At 42.6% G+C, this 17,040-nt stretch overlaps 1 protein-coding gene across 2 annotated transcripts in view; it reads left to right on the plus strand.

Moving 5' to 3' along the window:
• The window catches only part of FEZ1 (fasciculation and elongation protein zeta 1), a 38,709-nt gene that overhangs the window by 15,751 nt on the left and 5,918 nt on the right, over positions 1–17,040 (plus strand). For both annotated transcript variants that reach the window (XM_068555080.1, XM_068555081.1), the window contains exons 4-8: positions 8,194–8,280; positions 10,179–10,347; positions 13,871–14,142; positions 15,137–15,217; positions 16,641–16,716. In XM_068555080.1, the coding sequence (XP_068411181.1) occupies positions 8,194–8,280; positions 10,179–10,347; positions 13,871–14,142; positions 15,137–15,217; positions 16,641–16,716 (685 nt within the window). The remainder of the gene's footprint in view (positions 1–8,193; positions 8,281–10,178; positions 10,348–13,870; positions 14,143–15,136; positions 15,218–16,640; positions 16,717–17,040) is intronic.

The raw sequence follows: 17,040 nt of genomic DNA on the forward strand, positions 1-17,040 counted from the left end.
CCCATTTAGAATCCATTCTGATTCTTTGTCTTTTATATGTGACTCTCTTTTGGTTCTCTCTAGAAGCTTTCAGAATATTCTGTTTTTCCTTTCTCATTTCTTTTACAGTAATGTGCCTTAGAGTGAGCTTTATTTTTTCATTCAAATGAATTATACTCCGTGGGCCCTTTCGACCTGGAAGCTCATGACTTTAAATTGTGGCATGGTTTCTTGTTATTTCTCTGAAGATGAATTATTTCCATTTTCTGCCTCTATTGAGATGATTATATGGTTTTCTCCTTTATTATGTCAATGTAATGAATTACATGAATTGAGTTTCAAATGTTAAATCAACCTTGCATTCTTGAGATTAAAGGCAACCTGGTCATGGTATATTATTCTTTTCCTTTTTAATCATAGCTTTACTGAAGGATAATTGGCATACAATAAACAACACATGTTAAAGAGTGCAGCTTGATAGGTTTTGACATATGTATACGTCTGTGAAACCATCACCACAATCAAGATAGCAAGCATGTCTGCATGTCCATCACTCTTCCCTTTCACCCCCTAGTCTTCAGGCAACTAGCTGCTGTCATCATAGATTAGTTTGCATTTTCTAGAATTTTGTATAGGTGGAATCACGCAGCATGTACTCTTTTTCTGGTCTGTTTTTTAAAACTCAATATAATTATCTAGATATTCATCCATTTTATTGCATGTATCTACATACATTCCTTTTTATTTCTGAGTAGTGTTCCATTATATGGATATACTATAATTTGCTTATTCATTCACCTGTTGATGGACATTTGGGTTTTTTCCAGCTTTTGAATATTGCCAGTGAAGCTACTATGAACATTCTTGTATAAGTCTTTTTGTGGACACGTCTCTGTTTCTCTTGGGTAAAAACCTATGAGTGGAATGTCTGAGTCATATTGTAAGTGTCTGTTTCACTTTTTAAGGAACTGCCAAACTGTTTTCCAGTTTGAGAGTTCCAATTATTCCACATCCTCACCAACTCTTGGAATGGACAGCCTTTTTGATTTTAGTCATTTGAGTGGGTATATAGTAGTATCTTATTTTAATTTGCATTTTCCTGGTAACAGATGATGTTAAGCATCTTTTCATGTGCTTATTCACATCCCATGCATCTTCTTTGGTGAAGCGCCTGTTCAGTCTTTTGCCCATTTTCTTAGTGGGCTGTTTGTGTTCTTAGTATTGAGTCATTGGAGTTCCTCATGTTAAAAGATAAAATGAGGCATATTAAATTTCTGAGAGTTTACCTGAGCAAAATTCTGTTCGAATCAGACAATGCCAAACCCAAAGCGGGTAGGAGTGCTCCATCGACAGGAATTAGAGGAAGGACTTTTACAGAGAAGAGGTGGAAGCAAAGGAAAGAAATTATCTGATTGGCTGTAGCTTGAGTGGTTGTATTATCTGGAAAAGCCTGGGTGGCTGTTTGTGAGTGGCTGTCCTTTGGTTTGAGTTCTTAACCTTGAGGCATTAGAGGTTTTGGTTTGCTTAGGAGGCTCCTGAAGCATTCAAGTCATCGCAGTCTAATAGCCTCTTTGTTTAATTATTTTAACACATATATTCTAGATATAGTCCTTTTTCTGTTGTACGTTTTACAAATATTTTCCTCTTGTCTATGGATTGCCTTTTAACTTTATTAACAGTACATTTGAAGAGCAAATGTTTTTTAAATGCGATGAAGTCCAGTTTATTCATTTGTGTTTAATAGTTTGTGCTTCTTATGTAGTACTTAAGAAATTGCCAAGCCCAGGGTCACTAAGATTTTTTTCTTAAGTCTTCTAGAAGTTTTGTAGCTTTAGCTTTTATATAGTTTATGATCCACTTCACGTTAGTTTCTGTATATGGTGTGAGGTTAAGGTCAGGGTTCATGTGTATGGCTATCCAATTGTTCTAGTACAATTCATTGGAAATATTCTTTCCATATTGAATTGTCTTGGCACCTTTGTTGCAAATCAGTTGACCTAAGTGTGTGGATATATTTCTGAATTCTCTGTTCTGTTTCACTGATATATGTGTCTATCTTAATGCCAATACTATGCTATGTTCATTACTGTAGCTTTATAATAATGTCTTGACATAAAGCATAAGTCTTTCAACTTTGTTCTTTTTGTTCAAAGTTGCTTTGGCTATTTTAGGTCCTTTGCATTTCTGTATAAATTTTGGAATCACCTGATCAATTTGTACAAAGAAACTTGCTGGACATTCAACTGTGATTGTTTTAAATCTATAGAACAATTTATGTATGTAGATCAATGTTAATGTGATGAATTACACTAATTGATTTTCAAATATTAAACCAACCTTTCATTTTCAAGATAAATACCACTTAGTTGTGATAGATATCCTTTTCACATAATGTGGGATTTGATTTGTTTATATTTTATTAAGGATTTTTGCATCTATGTTCATGAGGAATCTTTCTTTTTAATTTTCTTTTCTTGTCATGTCATAAGGTGAATTGGGAATTTTTCTTCTTCTATTTTCTGAAAGAGTTCGTGTTATATTGGTATTATTTCTTCCTTAAATGTTTGATTGACTACACCAGTGAAACCATCTGGACCAGAGGTTTTCTCCGTGAAAGTTTTTGATTACAGATTCAATTCCTTTAATAGATATTGGGCTATTTAGATTTTCCACTTCTTCCTGAGATGATTTTGGTAAAGTGTGTTTTTTAAGGAATTTATTCATTTAATCTAAGTCATAGTATTGACCGCAAAGCTGTTTATGATATTCTCTCATTCTTCTAATGTTAGTAAGATCTATAGTGATGTTCCCTTTTTTATTACTGTTATTGTTGATTTGTGTTTTCTCTCTCCTTCTGTCCCTCTCCCTCACCCCCTTCTCATCAGTCTGTTTATGGGTTTATCACTTTTATTAATCTTTCCAGAGAACCACTTTTGGTTTTTTTTTCCTCTGTGTTTTTTCACTTTCTAGTTTGTTGATTTCTTCCCTTAACTTGATTGTATCCTTCTCTGTATTTAAAATAGGGTTTTACTTCACCCTTTATTTTTTAGGCTTCTAAGGTGGAAGCTTAGGTCATATTTTAAACTTCAAAAAAATGATCTTAGTGCATTTGGGCTGCTATAATAAAATACGACAGACAGGGTGGCTTATAAACAACAGAAATTCACTTTTCACAGTTATGGAGGCTGGATATCCATGATCAGGGTGCCAGCATGGTTGATTCTGGTAAAGGGCCTCTTCCAGCTTGCAGACTGTCAACTTCTGGCTATGTCCTCACAGGACACATGGTGCAGAGGAGCTCTGTGGAGCCTCTTGTATAGGAATACACTCCCATTGATGAGGGTTCCACCCTCCCCAGCACCTCCCCAAGGCCTCCTTATACCATCACATTGGGGGTTAGGATTTCAACATGAATTTTGGGAGGACACAAACATTTAGTCCATAGTAATAACATAAGCATCTTAAAACAATAAAATTTCTTATAAGCATTGCCTTAACTGAATCCCACAATTTTGATGTGGTATGTTTTCGATATCATTCAGTTCAAAATATTTTCCAGTTTTCTCTTTCTTTTTTGGCCTATGGGTTATTTAGAAGAATGTTTATAGATATTTTGTCATTGATTTCTAATTTAATTTTGTCAGAGAACAAAATCTGTACAAATTAAATCTTTTAAAATATATTGAGACTGATATATGACCTAGCACATGTTGTATCTTAGTGAATGTACTATGTATCACTGAGAAGAATGTATATTCTGCAATTGTTGGTTGTGATGTTCTAAAAAGGTCAACTAGATTAAGGTGGTTTATAGTATGGTTGGATCCTTTATATTCTGATTTTTTGTCTGTTTATTTTATCAATTTTCAAGACAAGAGTGTTAAAAATTTCCAGTTATTACCGAGGATTTGTCTATTTCTTTCTTTAGTTCTGTTAGTTTTTGTTTTATATATTTTGAAGCTCTGTTATTAACTGCATACACTGTTATTATTGTTATGTCTTCCTGATTGACCCTTTTATCATTATGAAATATCCTTCTTTATCTCTGGTAATACTCCTTGTTTTGAAATCTGCTTTGTCTGATATGAATTTAACCACAACAGCTTTCTTATGCTGTTAGGTATACATTTTTTTCAATCCTTTTACTTTTCATCTATCTGCGTCTTTAAAATGTGTCTTTTATAGATTGTATGTAGTTGGGTCTTTTATATTCAGTCTGACAATGATAATCTGTGCTTTTTAGTTTATTGTGTTTAGTTCATTTGCATAGCATTTAGTTCATTAACATTTAACATAACATTACTAGCTTGTGTTTAGGTGTACCATCTTGCATTTCTATTTGTTCCATCTGGGTTTTTTGTTGTTATTGTTCCTCTGTTTCACCTTCTTTTGGGTTAATCAAGTACTTTTTGGTATTCCATTTTATTTCTACCTTTGGATTTTTAGTTATACCTCTTTGTGTACCTTTTTTTTAGTTGATGCTAGGTTGGCATCTGCTCTCTAGCATCTCTTTTGCTGTTGTCTTTTCTCCAGTTCTCTTTGTCCCTGTGGGATATCCTCTTTTGATCCCTTTACTCTCACTTTAGCAGAGTTTCGGGAGATAACTGTGTGTGCTCAATCTCCCATGTACCTTCCTTCTACTATTACAAAAACAGAAACAGGAAACAAAAGTTGTGTTGTAATGTGGATGATGCAAGAAAGACTACATGAAATTCTACTTGGAGGTCCATCATGGAAGAAAAGGCCTTGGCCTTACTTTAGGAGCTTGGTGAATGAATAAATGTACATTTATGTTTTTAGGTCAAAATAATATGCTCGAGCTATGTATGTATGTATGATTATTATTATTCACAACTCTCCACTTTTAATTGGGTTTTTCAGTTAATGAACCTATTCTGTTCCTGACTGTGATGTAAAAGATGGTCTCTTTTATCCCTGTAACTTTAATTGATAGCAGATGGTGGTTCTCTTAGACAAGAGGAAATGGGAGTCTAGGACAGTAAGTTACATCCTTCTGTTTTCCAGGTGAATAAGCAGCTCAGTTATCTGTGGAGGGGGGACTGAATATAGGAGGTGATAGTATTGCCATTCAGTCCTCTCCTTTTCATTCCTTCTTTCAACAAATATTTGTTGCCATGTGCTGTTTGCTGTGTTCTGGTGCATCTCCCTTTGGGGATATGGAAGCACTGACTTAACCCACACAGATGGGTTAAGTTGCCCTTTCCTTGGGCTGGGTACATATTGGTGATTTTTTTCTCTTTCTTTTACTTTTTGACTGGAGGTGAAAATGTATCTTTATCTCTTAAATTTGGTCAAGAAGGCAACCACCCATGTGAAACAATCGTGGTAAGGGGAGGGAAATATTGTGCAGTAGAAATTCCCTTTCCTGTGAATGGAATCATCTGGAATGCTTTAACAAACAACACTGGTTAATAGTCATTTTCGGACACAAGAACTTGATGTAATTTTAATTCTCACTCAGACTCCTGTGCACCCAGATTTAGCACTCTCATAGTCTCCAGGGAAGATTCTCTGCATTTATTTTTAAGCTTTCAGTGACCAAGTTACAGCCCTAAAGGCACACCCTTTACCAAAAGCAGGAGGAGGAAACAGCTTGCTGAATAGTATGGCCAGGCTCATTTCTGGATCTTGGTCTTCTATTCTCAATTCTGGGAAGAAGTCACTTGGAAGAATGAGTTTTTTTCTTGGAAGAGCCATAGTTCACTTCAATAATATGGAGACAACTTGAAGCTTTAGTCTACAGAGAAACTCAGCCCCAATTTGACAGCCTTCTCGTTTCCACACAAGAGGCTAAAGAACTCCCTGCAGTAGTTTCTCTGCATGTGTCATATATTAAGAATAAGAGTATCCATACACTCGTCCATATACATATGTGTATGCATATATATGACGAATACTGTTATCAATATACGTAAATGCTGTCATTTTCCAAAAATCTTTCTCACCAGCTTTCCACACGCTGTACAAGATGCTGTCCTGGGAACAGAGGGAAGGGAGGGAGTCTGTAAACAGCATTGAAAGGAAAGAGGGCTTGTTGAGAAGTGACGGGAGCAGAACAGGTCCACTAGATAGAGACAAAACATGGGACCAGGCTTAGAGAGGGTGAGGAAGATGAGGGAACCAGAGCAAAAGTTACAGAGTGAGGAGAAAAGGAGAAGGACAGGGTAGATGCAGTGAAAGCAGAGGATGGCAGAGATCCACGTGGGGAAGAATGAAGGGGCCAGGGCTTTCTCTGGAGGACTTTGTGAATGTGTCTCCTTTTATTTTATTTCATTTTGTAGCGGCAGACTTCTGAGATCTGAGAACATATGGGTTAGGTATAGCTCCCACGATACTATGAACTCACGCTAACTTTCACAAGCTTATAATTCATTTTCAAATCTCGTTTTACCCACGCCTGAAAAATCAGACCAGCAGGCTTTGTACCAGAGGGGAGAGAAGGCTCTAACTAGGAATCATCCATGCCACTGCCTGGCTTCCCTAGTGTCTGAACAGCAAGAAGGGTCTATGCCTAAAAGCTCTCTCCTGCCTTCACCAGGAGCTCAGAGGGAGGACCTTGGGAAGGGGGGGGTGGTGTAGTTGAAAGATGCAGTATTAACAGCCAGTGAGGTAAACGCGCTAAAATTGGCCACATCTCAGAAAATGTAAATATTCCATTTAAAAAATCGAATTACTATGAAAAAAATTCTGGTTATAGACTAACACTTGCTGTCAGATGCTTATAAAAAATAATCCAAACAGAAAAGAAAACTTTGTTTCCCAGCATGAGCCTAACTTCTACCACAGGACTTTCTAGCCCTAAGAAAGTTCTGCCATATGAGAGTAGTTGTGAACAAACCGTGGCTACAGGGGTTTCCTTCTGCACGGTGGGGAGCTGCAGAAAGCAGGCGGGTACCACAGGTGGTGGACTTGGCGGAGAGAGGAGCATATGGGTTCGACAGCAGAAATAGATGTCACCATCTGGCACAAAACCCCTCAAATAATCCCATTACCTCCCTGTCCTACCCCTTATCCAGGTTGAGAGCAGAGGGCCTTTGAGATATATTTGATTTTGTCTTTATGACATAGTCCTGGTTTTAAGCAAATGTAGATAGAAGGTGATGTGTTTTGTTGGGGGTACCTGCCAAGGTGGAGTTCAAGGAAGAGGGGAGAATTTCTGAGGATGGACTCCCTCTGACATGACTGCTTGGATTGGACCTGGGGTGTTTCCTGGGGGTGCTAATTAGAACAGGAAAAGTGTAATCCCCAGGAAAGAGGGAGATCAGCATGCCAGCTGTTGGTGCGCAAGTGAAATTGATTCCTGGATGAGAGGTGTCTGCAGAAAGATTTCCTGGAGGCACTTCTTGCCAGACCCTAGATGACTTTCAAATGAGACTCCTGGACACAGACAGCTTGTTAGGTGGTTTGGGGGCTTATCCTGTGCAGGATTTGAACATCAATACCAAGCTATGGCTGCTTGGGACATGGACAGTAAAGTCAGATATGCTGTGAATACCTTGCTGGACTTCAACATCTAGAATCTCAATGGTTGTGAGCTTTCAGAGCCTTACTTGGGAGGATGGAATTTTGGAGACATGTGGCAAATGTTTCAGTATTTGCTGTTGCTGTTGAGTTTGTCCTTTGGTTTGTGTGCTTAGGTTGTTCTGTTGGCATGTCCAACGGAGCTTCAGTACATCCTTCATCAGCTATGACACCATGCCTAGATTCCAATGACACGATGACATTTCATCAAATTTTAAAAACATGATTATTTGCACTGGAACAGCCCACCCCTTAAAATGCCCAATAAAAGAAAATCTGGAAACCGATCCCCAGATTGAAATTCCTCATATAAACAAGTGTGCCTTTGCTGCAGGAGTTGGTTGCCGTTGTCACTCCCCTCAAGAAGGTTCCTTGTTCATGTAAAGATGACCTGTCTGTGGGTTAAAGAACAGTGCTGCCCCCGTGGGTCAGAATGGTGCCGGCCACACATGCCTTATTGTCTTTTTCTAAGCTGGACCCAGTGATGCACGCTGTGTGGACAGGGTGCGCTTGGAATTGGATGAAACTCTGCACACCTCTTCAGATTTTCTCTTTACACAGGGGATGGCCGGAGGGGCCTCTGTCAGTGTCATCTATTCTAGAGACTGGAGAGAGTCCTAGCTCTGCTGATGGTCAATCAGAATTCCATCCCCCACCCCACACCTCTTTCAGATCCATGAGAAAGGAGAGGAAGAGTTCAATGAGAAGAGTGAACATTACTCTGGAATCAATGAGGAGCCTCTGCTCACAGCAGATCAGGTACGAATCTCTCTCTCTCTCTCTCTCTCTCTCTGTGTTTGTCTCTCTCTCTCGGTTCTTGGGACTTTTAGTTCCTTTGATAGAGAAAGAGTCTGAATACATACCTGTCACATCCCTTTCAGGCAGTAGAAAAATGTATGGTCTTGTGGTGGCTGTGTCTTTGGTAAATTTCATGTCTCTTTAAGCCTCAGTTTACGCACCTGCTGTAATTCGGGATGTAATTCCTGACGTGTGTTGGATGGGGTCCGTGTTTGATAACAGCCAGAGATGGGCTCAGCATTTACTGCCTTCATTTCCTGCTAAGTGTCTTTATTGCAGCTCATTGTACTTGGAGTCAAGACACTTGAACAAGGGTCCCAAATAGCTGTTCTCACAAGAATAGAAATGGCAGAAGAGGCTTCCAAGTGATGGACATTTTCTCATATTTCATAGAACACTGAAAATGTGGAGCCTTCCAAAAGAAGTGTTAGAAACACTTGTTTGTTTAAAAAAAGATCTAATGTTTCACATTTTATTGAGTTACTTATATTTTGGTTTTAATAATTTGTTACTTAGGGAGAATACTCCTGAGTCTCTGGATTCCTTATTCAACTATTTATGGGCGCTTGCTTTGAGCAGGCACGTTTCAGGTGTTTTCACAGAGCGGTTCTGAAAAAGCTCCACTAGGAGCTTTTGGTTCCAGAAAGTGCTTTTCAGTAAAAGGAACTCTTTCATATCTGTGGTAAGAAGGTGGGCTATAAACAGATAAGGATCAAGAGATTAAAGGGAACCAGATTAGAAAGAATAGGGGCTAGCAGTTACCTTGTGAATTTGGGGGGAAATACAATTCAGTGACACAAGTTCAATGATAATGACTCGGAAAGAGAAGCTCAGCCATAAAATTCTAAACGGGGGTCGTGTAGTTTGCTCGTGTTCCATGGGTGGCTTGCAGCAGTCAAAAAGTAAGTATCCCTTAAATTTGTGAGTGGAGATGGGAAAGCTTGGGAATAAAATAGAAATTATTCCAAAGGAGGGGACCTCAGTGCCTTTATCTGTGATCCAGCCTAACATAAAGGAACCCACCTTAAAGACCAGTTGGCCTTGGAGATGGAGCCCATCACAGCATCGAGAACAGACAAATATATAGATGCACTGTTCTGACCAGACTCATGGATGGCTCCTTTCAGAAGTGGTCTTTGCTTATTCCATTTTCTTTATGTGTAAACAATTAATGTACAAGGTAGTTCAGCCTTATTCCTCTTGGCAGTTATCTAATTTTACTCTCCCTTCTAGGAGCTGTCCCCTACAAGAGTCTAGATTACAGCTGGGTTTTTGATCGATTTTCTGCTCTCCAGACCCTACCTGTCCTTTTATTATGTCATTATCTTTATTTCCACTTTTGTTTGGCAGCTTTAGTTCCTGTCCAGCTGAATTCTGGAGGAAGAGCTGTTTTCCTCTATGTAATAAAGCAACTCCCCATTTTGAGTCATCCTAGGAACACTTTGTTTTTTTCCCGTCTTAAGCATCATCACAATGAATGGACTGGATTTTGTGTTTGAGTTGGGTAGATAAAATGTCTTCCCACTTAGAAAGAAAGTGCTCAGCAAATTGAAGTAAATGGTCCCTTCCAGGAAGCTCTGCTTCATTTCCTGAAAGAGCAGTTTATTTCCAATAAAGCACTCATCTAAATGGTGTTCTTGGAAGAGGTTTGACATTAAAGAGGACTTTACATCAAAGGAAGAGTGTTTGTAAGCCTTTGGTCAGATCTAGTTTTATTATTACTCAATATTTATTAAGTAACAATATTGTTTAGGAATTTTACAGACAGCAAGTTAGGAACATCCTTCCCTGATCAGAATTCAAGCTGGGATGTCCCTGCAGCAGAGAAGAGTGAGCACTGTCTTGTGTACCTTCTCCAGGTGATTGAGGAGATTGAGGAAATGATGCAGAACTCCCCAGACCCTGAGGAGGAAGGGGAGGTTCTAGAAGAGGAGGATGGGGGAGAAACTGCCTCCCAGGCGGACTTGGTCCTCCTGCAGGAGATGCAGGCCTTGACCCAGACCTTCAACAACAACTGGTCCTACGAAGGTGAGAGTCCTGGGGGGCGGGCTCGCAGAGGACAGACTCAGCTCTGCCAGGCAGGGCACGTGCTTCACACGCCACTAACAGAACCTCGGATCTAGGGAGTTGGCAATACCTTTCTTACTGGACATCAGGAGAGAAGTTAGCATTGCTGGGGGAGGAAGCAAGATTAAAATGGTAAAATGACCTGCTGTACAGCACAAGGAACTCTACTCAATACTCTGTAAATGGCCTATATGGGAAAATCTAAAAAAAAAAAAAAAAAAAAAAAGAGTGGATATACGTATATGTAGAACTGATTCACTTTGCTGTACACCTGAAACTAACACAACATTGTAAATCAACTATAATCCAATAAAAATTTTTAAAAAATGAGAACAACGGTAAAATGAACCAAAGAACAAGACTAAAGGAGAACAAGTAGAGGAAATCTGAACCCACTATTCACAATGATGCTACCATGAAATCAATGAAAAAACCTACAAATGGTAATGATAATAATAGCTCGTATTTTTGGAGAGCTTTGGAGGGCCAGGCGCTGTTCTAAAACTTTCTGTGCATAATCTCATTTCACGCTGGTGCCAACCCCATCAGGATTGAGCTAACTGAGTTTCCGAGAGGGTAAGTGACTTGTTTCGAGGCCACTGTCGCGGAAATATAATTAAGAAATAAAATCTCCTCCCCACCCAGAAAGCCTCTCCACAGAAGTAGAGGTTTTCTTTCTGAGAAAATGAAAACAATTTCATTATTGAATTGATGCATGTCACAGTCAACCCACTAAAGGGATTGCAAAACCAGAAAGAAATCTCACCCGTGTCTACAGCTAACTGGACACAACCCATTACAATTTTGCAATTTAGAGTCAGGTGACAAGTTAGGCCCCTGTTTTCTTTCTTGGGGATGACTTTGCAAAGCAGTGGCTCCCAGGTCCTTGAGGAAGCACATCTGAGTCCTGAGACTGGCCAGTGGCTTATTTAGCCATTAAAATGATGCACATACATTTGAAAAGGACAGAGAGAGAGATTCTGAAAGAAAAAGGGAGGTGAGGAAGAGGGGAAGTCTCTTCCCTTATTTTCAACAGGGAGAATCAAGCCTCTTATTTTATTTTATTTTTTTAACATCTTTATTGGAGTATAATTGCTTTAGAATGGTGTGTTAGTTTCTGCTTTATAACAAAGTGAATCAGCTATACGTATACATATATCCCCATATCTCTTCCCTCTTGTGTCTCTCTCCCACCCTTCCTATCCCACCCCTCTAGGTGGTCACAGAGCATCGAGCTGATCTCCCTATGCTATGCAGCTGCTTCCCACTAGCTATCTATTTTACATTTGGTAGTGTACATATGTCCATGCCACTCTCTCACTTCGTCCCAGCTTACCCTTCCCCCTCCCCGTGTCCTCAAGTCCATTCTCTACATCTGCGTCTTTATTCCTGTCCTGCCCCTAGGTTCTTCAGAACCTTATTTTATTTTATCTTTTTTTTTAGATTCCATATATATGTGTTAGCATATGGTATTTGTTTTTCTCTTTCTGACTTACTTCACTCTGTATGACAGACTCTAGGTCCATCCACCTCACTACAAATAACTCAATTTCGTTTCTTTTTATGGCTGAGTAATATTCCATTGTATATATGTGCCACATCTTCTTTATCCAGTCATCTGTCAGTGGACACTTAGGTTGCTTCCATGTCCCGGCTATTGTAAATAGAGCTGCAGTGAACATTGTGGTACATGACTCCTTTTGAATTATGGTTTTCCCAGGGTATATGCCCAGTAGTGGGATTGCTGGGTCCTATGGTAGTTCTAGTTTTTTAAGGAACCTCCATACTGTTCTCCATAGTGGCTGTATCAATTTACATTCCCACCAACAGTGCAAGAGGGTTCCCTTTTCTCCACACCCTCTCCAGCATTTATTGTTTGTAGATTTTTTGATGATGGCCATTCTGACTGGTGTGAGGTGATACCTCATTGTAGTTTTGATTTGCATTTCTCTAATGATGAGTGATGTTGAGCATCCTTTCACATGTTTGTTAAGCCTCTTATTTTTAATGCATATTTGCCCCTGTGCCACATTCAAGTCTTAAGGGGTGGAGTCAAAATTGGAAATTAGGCAGGTTAACTGCAGAGTCCAGACTCTTAATCTGTGTATCGTATTAACTCTCTGACACAGGTTTGTGGTAATTATGATCCTGCAAAGAAAGAGGTGGATGAAGCGTGAAATTAAAAGATGTAACAGCAGTGGCAAAATTGAGTATAAAATTCATCCATCTGCAGGGATAGTGGTAACCAGGCGGCCGGAGGGGACACGTTCCCTGGGAGTGGATCCGAATGGGGGTGACGGGACTTACAAACGACGGAGAGGGAAGGCGGGCTGGTCAGGGTATAAATGTCCAAGCATGGCTAGAATCGTGGTGAAAATAGAGGCGTGATCTGAGGAACTGCACCCTCTAAGTAAAACCCTGTGGCTCTGAAGAGCAGAGGCAGGGCGATGGCAGCAGAAGGAATCCGCTGGGAGGGATGGAGTGGATTTGGCCCTGGTGCTGCATTCACCGCCGCTCCAATCAGGCCATTCTCCGCCACACAAAGGTCCCACACATAGAACTGCTCAGCAAAAGACTCAGGAAAACGGCTGAAATGCAGAGTGAAATGGCAAAAACAGAAGGAGGAGGACAGCTCCAAAGAGCAAAATTAGAGAGGAAGGTTGAACTAAGTCAGCAAATACCCCGGCACAGCGGGAGCGGAAAGGGAAAGGAAAATGGATTCTGATGTAGAAAAAAAAGATGCCACTAGGAAGGGGCGCATTCAAAAATATGCTCCCAAATCTACTTTAGGTGAAGAAGTCTTAGGGGACAAGAGTTTAAAACAAAGTGATCTGTGTCCTGTCTTCCCAGGTTCCCTTTCCTTTTCTCTGACAGTAGCAGACGACTCGGTACCAACAAGCCAGACTTCATTTTTCTGTACATGTTCCCCATCTTTACATGTTTCACGTATTTTGGGGCACGTGCGCTGCGACACAGGACAGTAGGTGTAAAGAGGGCCTCAGATCGCGCTGCTTATTTTGCTGTCGGCTGTGTCTTGATCAGGTTTGGGGAATAAACACCACCTCTCTATTGCTCCTCAGCACAGATGCCAAACCCCTTCGTCATGTTTTTTCCCCCCGATTCTTGACCCATTTCACATGAGGAATATTACAGAGACAGAGGAAAAGTAGGGAGATGGAACAAGGGATCAAAAACCACACGTCTGCCCACACACGTTTTTGTGGACAGAGTCCACAGTCCTTGGGGGCTGTTTTTCCTCCCTCCTTTGTTTCCCCGAGATGACGTTCTCTCCCGCAGTCGATAACTGGCTCTCCCTGCCGGCACGCCCCTAAACTGTGAAGGTCTGTCGTGGCCCTTTGAGGAACTGTCTGGGGCGGGGGGGGGGGGGGTCTCCTCCAGACCTGTCAGGCGGCCAGGGCCCCGGGAGACTCTCCGGAGGGCTGGGCTTGATGCAGTGACCCCGCAGGATGGTCTTCCCCTGCAGGACTGAGGCACATGTCTGGGTCTGAGCTGACAGAGCTGCTGGACCAGGTGGAGGGTGCCATCCGAGACTTTTCAGAGGAGCTGGTGCAGCAGCTGGCCCACCGGGACGAGCTGGAGTTCGAGAAGGAAGTGAAGAACTCCTTCATCACGGTGCTCATCGAGGTGCAGAACAAACAGAAGGAGCAGCGAGAACTGATGAAGAAGAGGCGGAAAGAGAAAGGGCTGAGCTTGCAGAGCGGCCGGATAGAGAAGGGAAGCCACATGCCTCTCAAGGTAAGAGGACAGCCCGGCCTGAGGACCAAGTGCTCCCACGCCTCCGAGCTCCCCGTTACAGGTCCCGGGACCAGCCCTGCCGTGGCCCCAGACAGACCTGTCCTAAGCCGTGACAATGAGTGGGACGCCCTGGCAGACAGCAGAGCCACGAGAGGGAGAAGAGCCCACCCGTGTCCCCTGCTCCCCTAGAGGACGCCCGCTCTAACTGGAGGAGACAGGATGTAACACTGGAAAATAAGTGACTATGGCGTGTGCTCTCTTAAGCTAGATCTTAAAAAGTGGGGTGAAAGCATTTAGGATTGAAAGGCATTGTGCCCTGGGAAAAGCCTGCTACCAGCACAGCTTATGGTCCTGACTCATCTCTTTAGGATGTCCATAGGTTGTTTCAGGATGGCACATTATGACGCCTTGTTATATTGACCAGATTCTTCTAACCAGTGGTTCTCCATCAGGGAAGCTCAGCAGAATCATCTAAGGAGCTTTTTCAAAATACCTTTTCCTGGGCTCTCTCGCAGACCTACTGAATTGGGCCCGGGCATATGCATTTTGGAAAAAGCTTTCCAGATGAGGACAGTTGTTTTACACCTGCCATTCCCAATGGCTGGGCATTTTGTTTTCTTCCCTGAGACATTTTCATCCTCATCTGTCCAAGTTTCTCTCTGCTGCTTTATTTTTCTATTGACACAATGGAGGCTGAAATGAGGAAACCCAGGAGTGCGGGTGGGGGGGGGGTCTCGTCGCCCGAGGCACTTACTCAGATAAGAGCCTTTGAGACTCTGCTATTTCTTCTTGCAAAGCTCAGGCTGAAATTTTGGCCTGTCTCTTAGCCCAGGTCTTACCTTTGCTTTCCAGTCGCAGAATTGGGGCCCGGATCTGGGACAGTATGGAAGCTGACGGGTCCAGGTACCTTAGGGAGGACACAGGCGTCCCCGGGGTGATGAATACGAGCAGGAAGCACTTGCCCTTCTGAGTCTCGTTCTCTCCCCCTCCCCAGCGCTTCAGCATGGAAGGCATCTCCAACATCCTGCAGAGCGGCATCCGCCAGACTTTTGGCCCCTCAGGAGCTGACAAGCAGGTACAACCCATCTCCCTGCTCCCAGCTTCCTTCCCAGATTCCAGCAACTTGGTCTCTCCAACAGAGCAGGGGATGGTGAGTCAGTAGAATTATCCCCGCACTGGGGCAGGTTGCAGGGGGAAATGTCCTGACAATTTCTTCCATTCTAAGGAGGAACAGAAAGTGTCTTTTTAAAGGCAAAGTTGTTTGAGCTTTAATATTAGAGGGCCTGGATAAAACTTAAAACTCAACACTACTTGTAGGCCTATGAGTTCAGTTGTTTTCAGAACCAAATGCATTAAAGGCGAATCCACTTCATGAAAGATCCCATCCAAGAGCTTCATTACCTCTGTCACACTGGGCCACCAGGTGAGCCAATCCCACCAAGACTGCCTCTTCACTTCAGCTGCCCTGTTGACTGTAACCCGTGCTGCGGGGTCTCCTGTCTAGCTCCATTTAGTCAATCACTTCTCACCTGAGAAGTGGCTTGCATTTCTGGCTCTCTGGTGCCTGCCGTGTGCTAGGCTCTGTTGCTTAGGGCAGTACAGATATGGGTAAGCCCTGGTCCTGCCCTCATGCAATGCATAGTCTAACAGAGAAGGCCAGTTTGTCAATAGACACCTTTGAGATTGTGCACGAAAACTGTGTATGTTTTAGACATATTTGTAGCTGAATCCTAAGTGTTAGAATTCTGGAGCTACGGCCTGGGAAGAGATTTCAGGAACATCTAACTCAGTCCCCTGAGTTCACAGCAGTGAGAACTAAGGCCCAGAGCGATTAGGCGTTTCCCCAAGGCCATGCTGCTAGTGGCAGGGCCAGGCCTGAAACACAGGCCCCCTGGTCTAGAGCTCTTCTCACTCACGACCCCAGGCTCCCTCCGAACCTTCCAGGTCTCTCTGGCCGGTATTCTCTGATATCCCACTGGACCCTAAGATGATTTTGTTGTAGGGGCACCTCCTCTCCAGCAGAGGGAGCAAACCCGACATCCCAGGCCCAGGGCGGGGTTGAGGTTTTCTCACCAGTCATCTTGACAGAAGAGAAACTATTCATTCTCAAGTTGCACTGCAGAAGATAAGAAAATATCACCCCCGCCTCCGCCCCTTAGAATGCTGTCTGCTTTCAGCCTGGAGGAGAAAAAGCTCACCAGGATTCCTAAATAATCAAAAAGTTTGTAGTGTCAGAAGAATATATTCGTTGGAGTGGAGGGACATTTTTCCCGGCTAATATGGTAAAGTCTTACTCTTAAAGAGACATTTTCCAAAAATGGGAAAAAAGTCCTGAAACGATGGTGCGCACGTCATCATGGGTGTTGTCGAGAACGTCAAATTTGACGGAGCGTGTTTTTTAGAGAAAAGCCCAATCCCCACGCAAGCTGTCAACCGTATCTCAGCCCCCGCGGGCCGGGCTTCTGTCTCACTTGCTGCACACCCTGCTTGTCTTCTAGTACCTGAACACCGTCATCCCTTACGAGAAGAAGGCCTCGCCCCCGTCGGTGGAAGATCTCCAGATGCTGACAAACAGTGAGTTCCTCCCATTCGCAGCGGGACCAGGGGCCCATTTCTCTCCCTCCCACCCTGTGAGTTGCACCCGTGGTATCTCAGTCCGGAGGTGTCCCCAGAGCAGTTTCTATGGGTCATAATGTGCTCCACAACATTGCACCACGTCCCCGGCACGGGGTACAATTAAAGAGTTCTGCAGCGATACCCAGAGCTGCCTTGTCTTTTCCCGGTTCCCGTAAGGGAAGAGACTTGCCAGAGAAAAGGAGCTGGTGGAAGAGGCTGGAGCGGTGGCGGGGCGGTAGTGGTGTGCAGGGGCTTTCTGTGGTTCATCCACAGGTCTCAAGG

Source organism: Eschrichtius robustus, chromosome 11 (genome assembly GCF_028021215.1).
Source record: "Eschrichtius robustus isolate mEscRob2 chromosome 11, mEscRob2.pri, whole genome shotgun sequence".
Lineage (NCBI taxonomy): Eukaryota > Metazoa > Chordata > Mammalia > Artiodactyla > Eschrichtiidae > Eschrichtius > Eschrichtius robustus.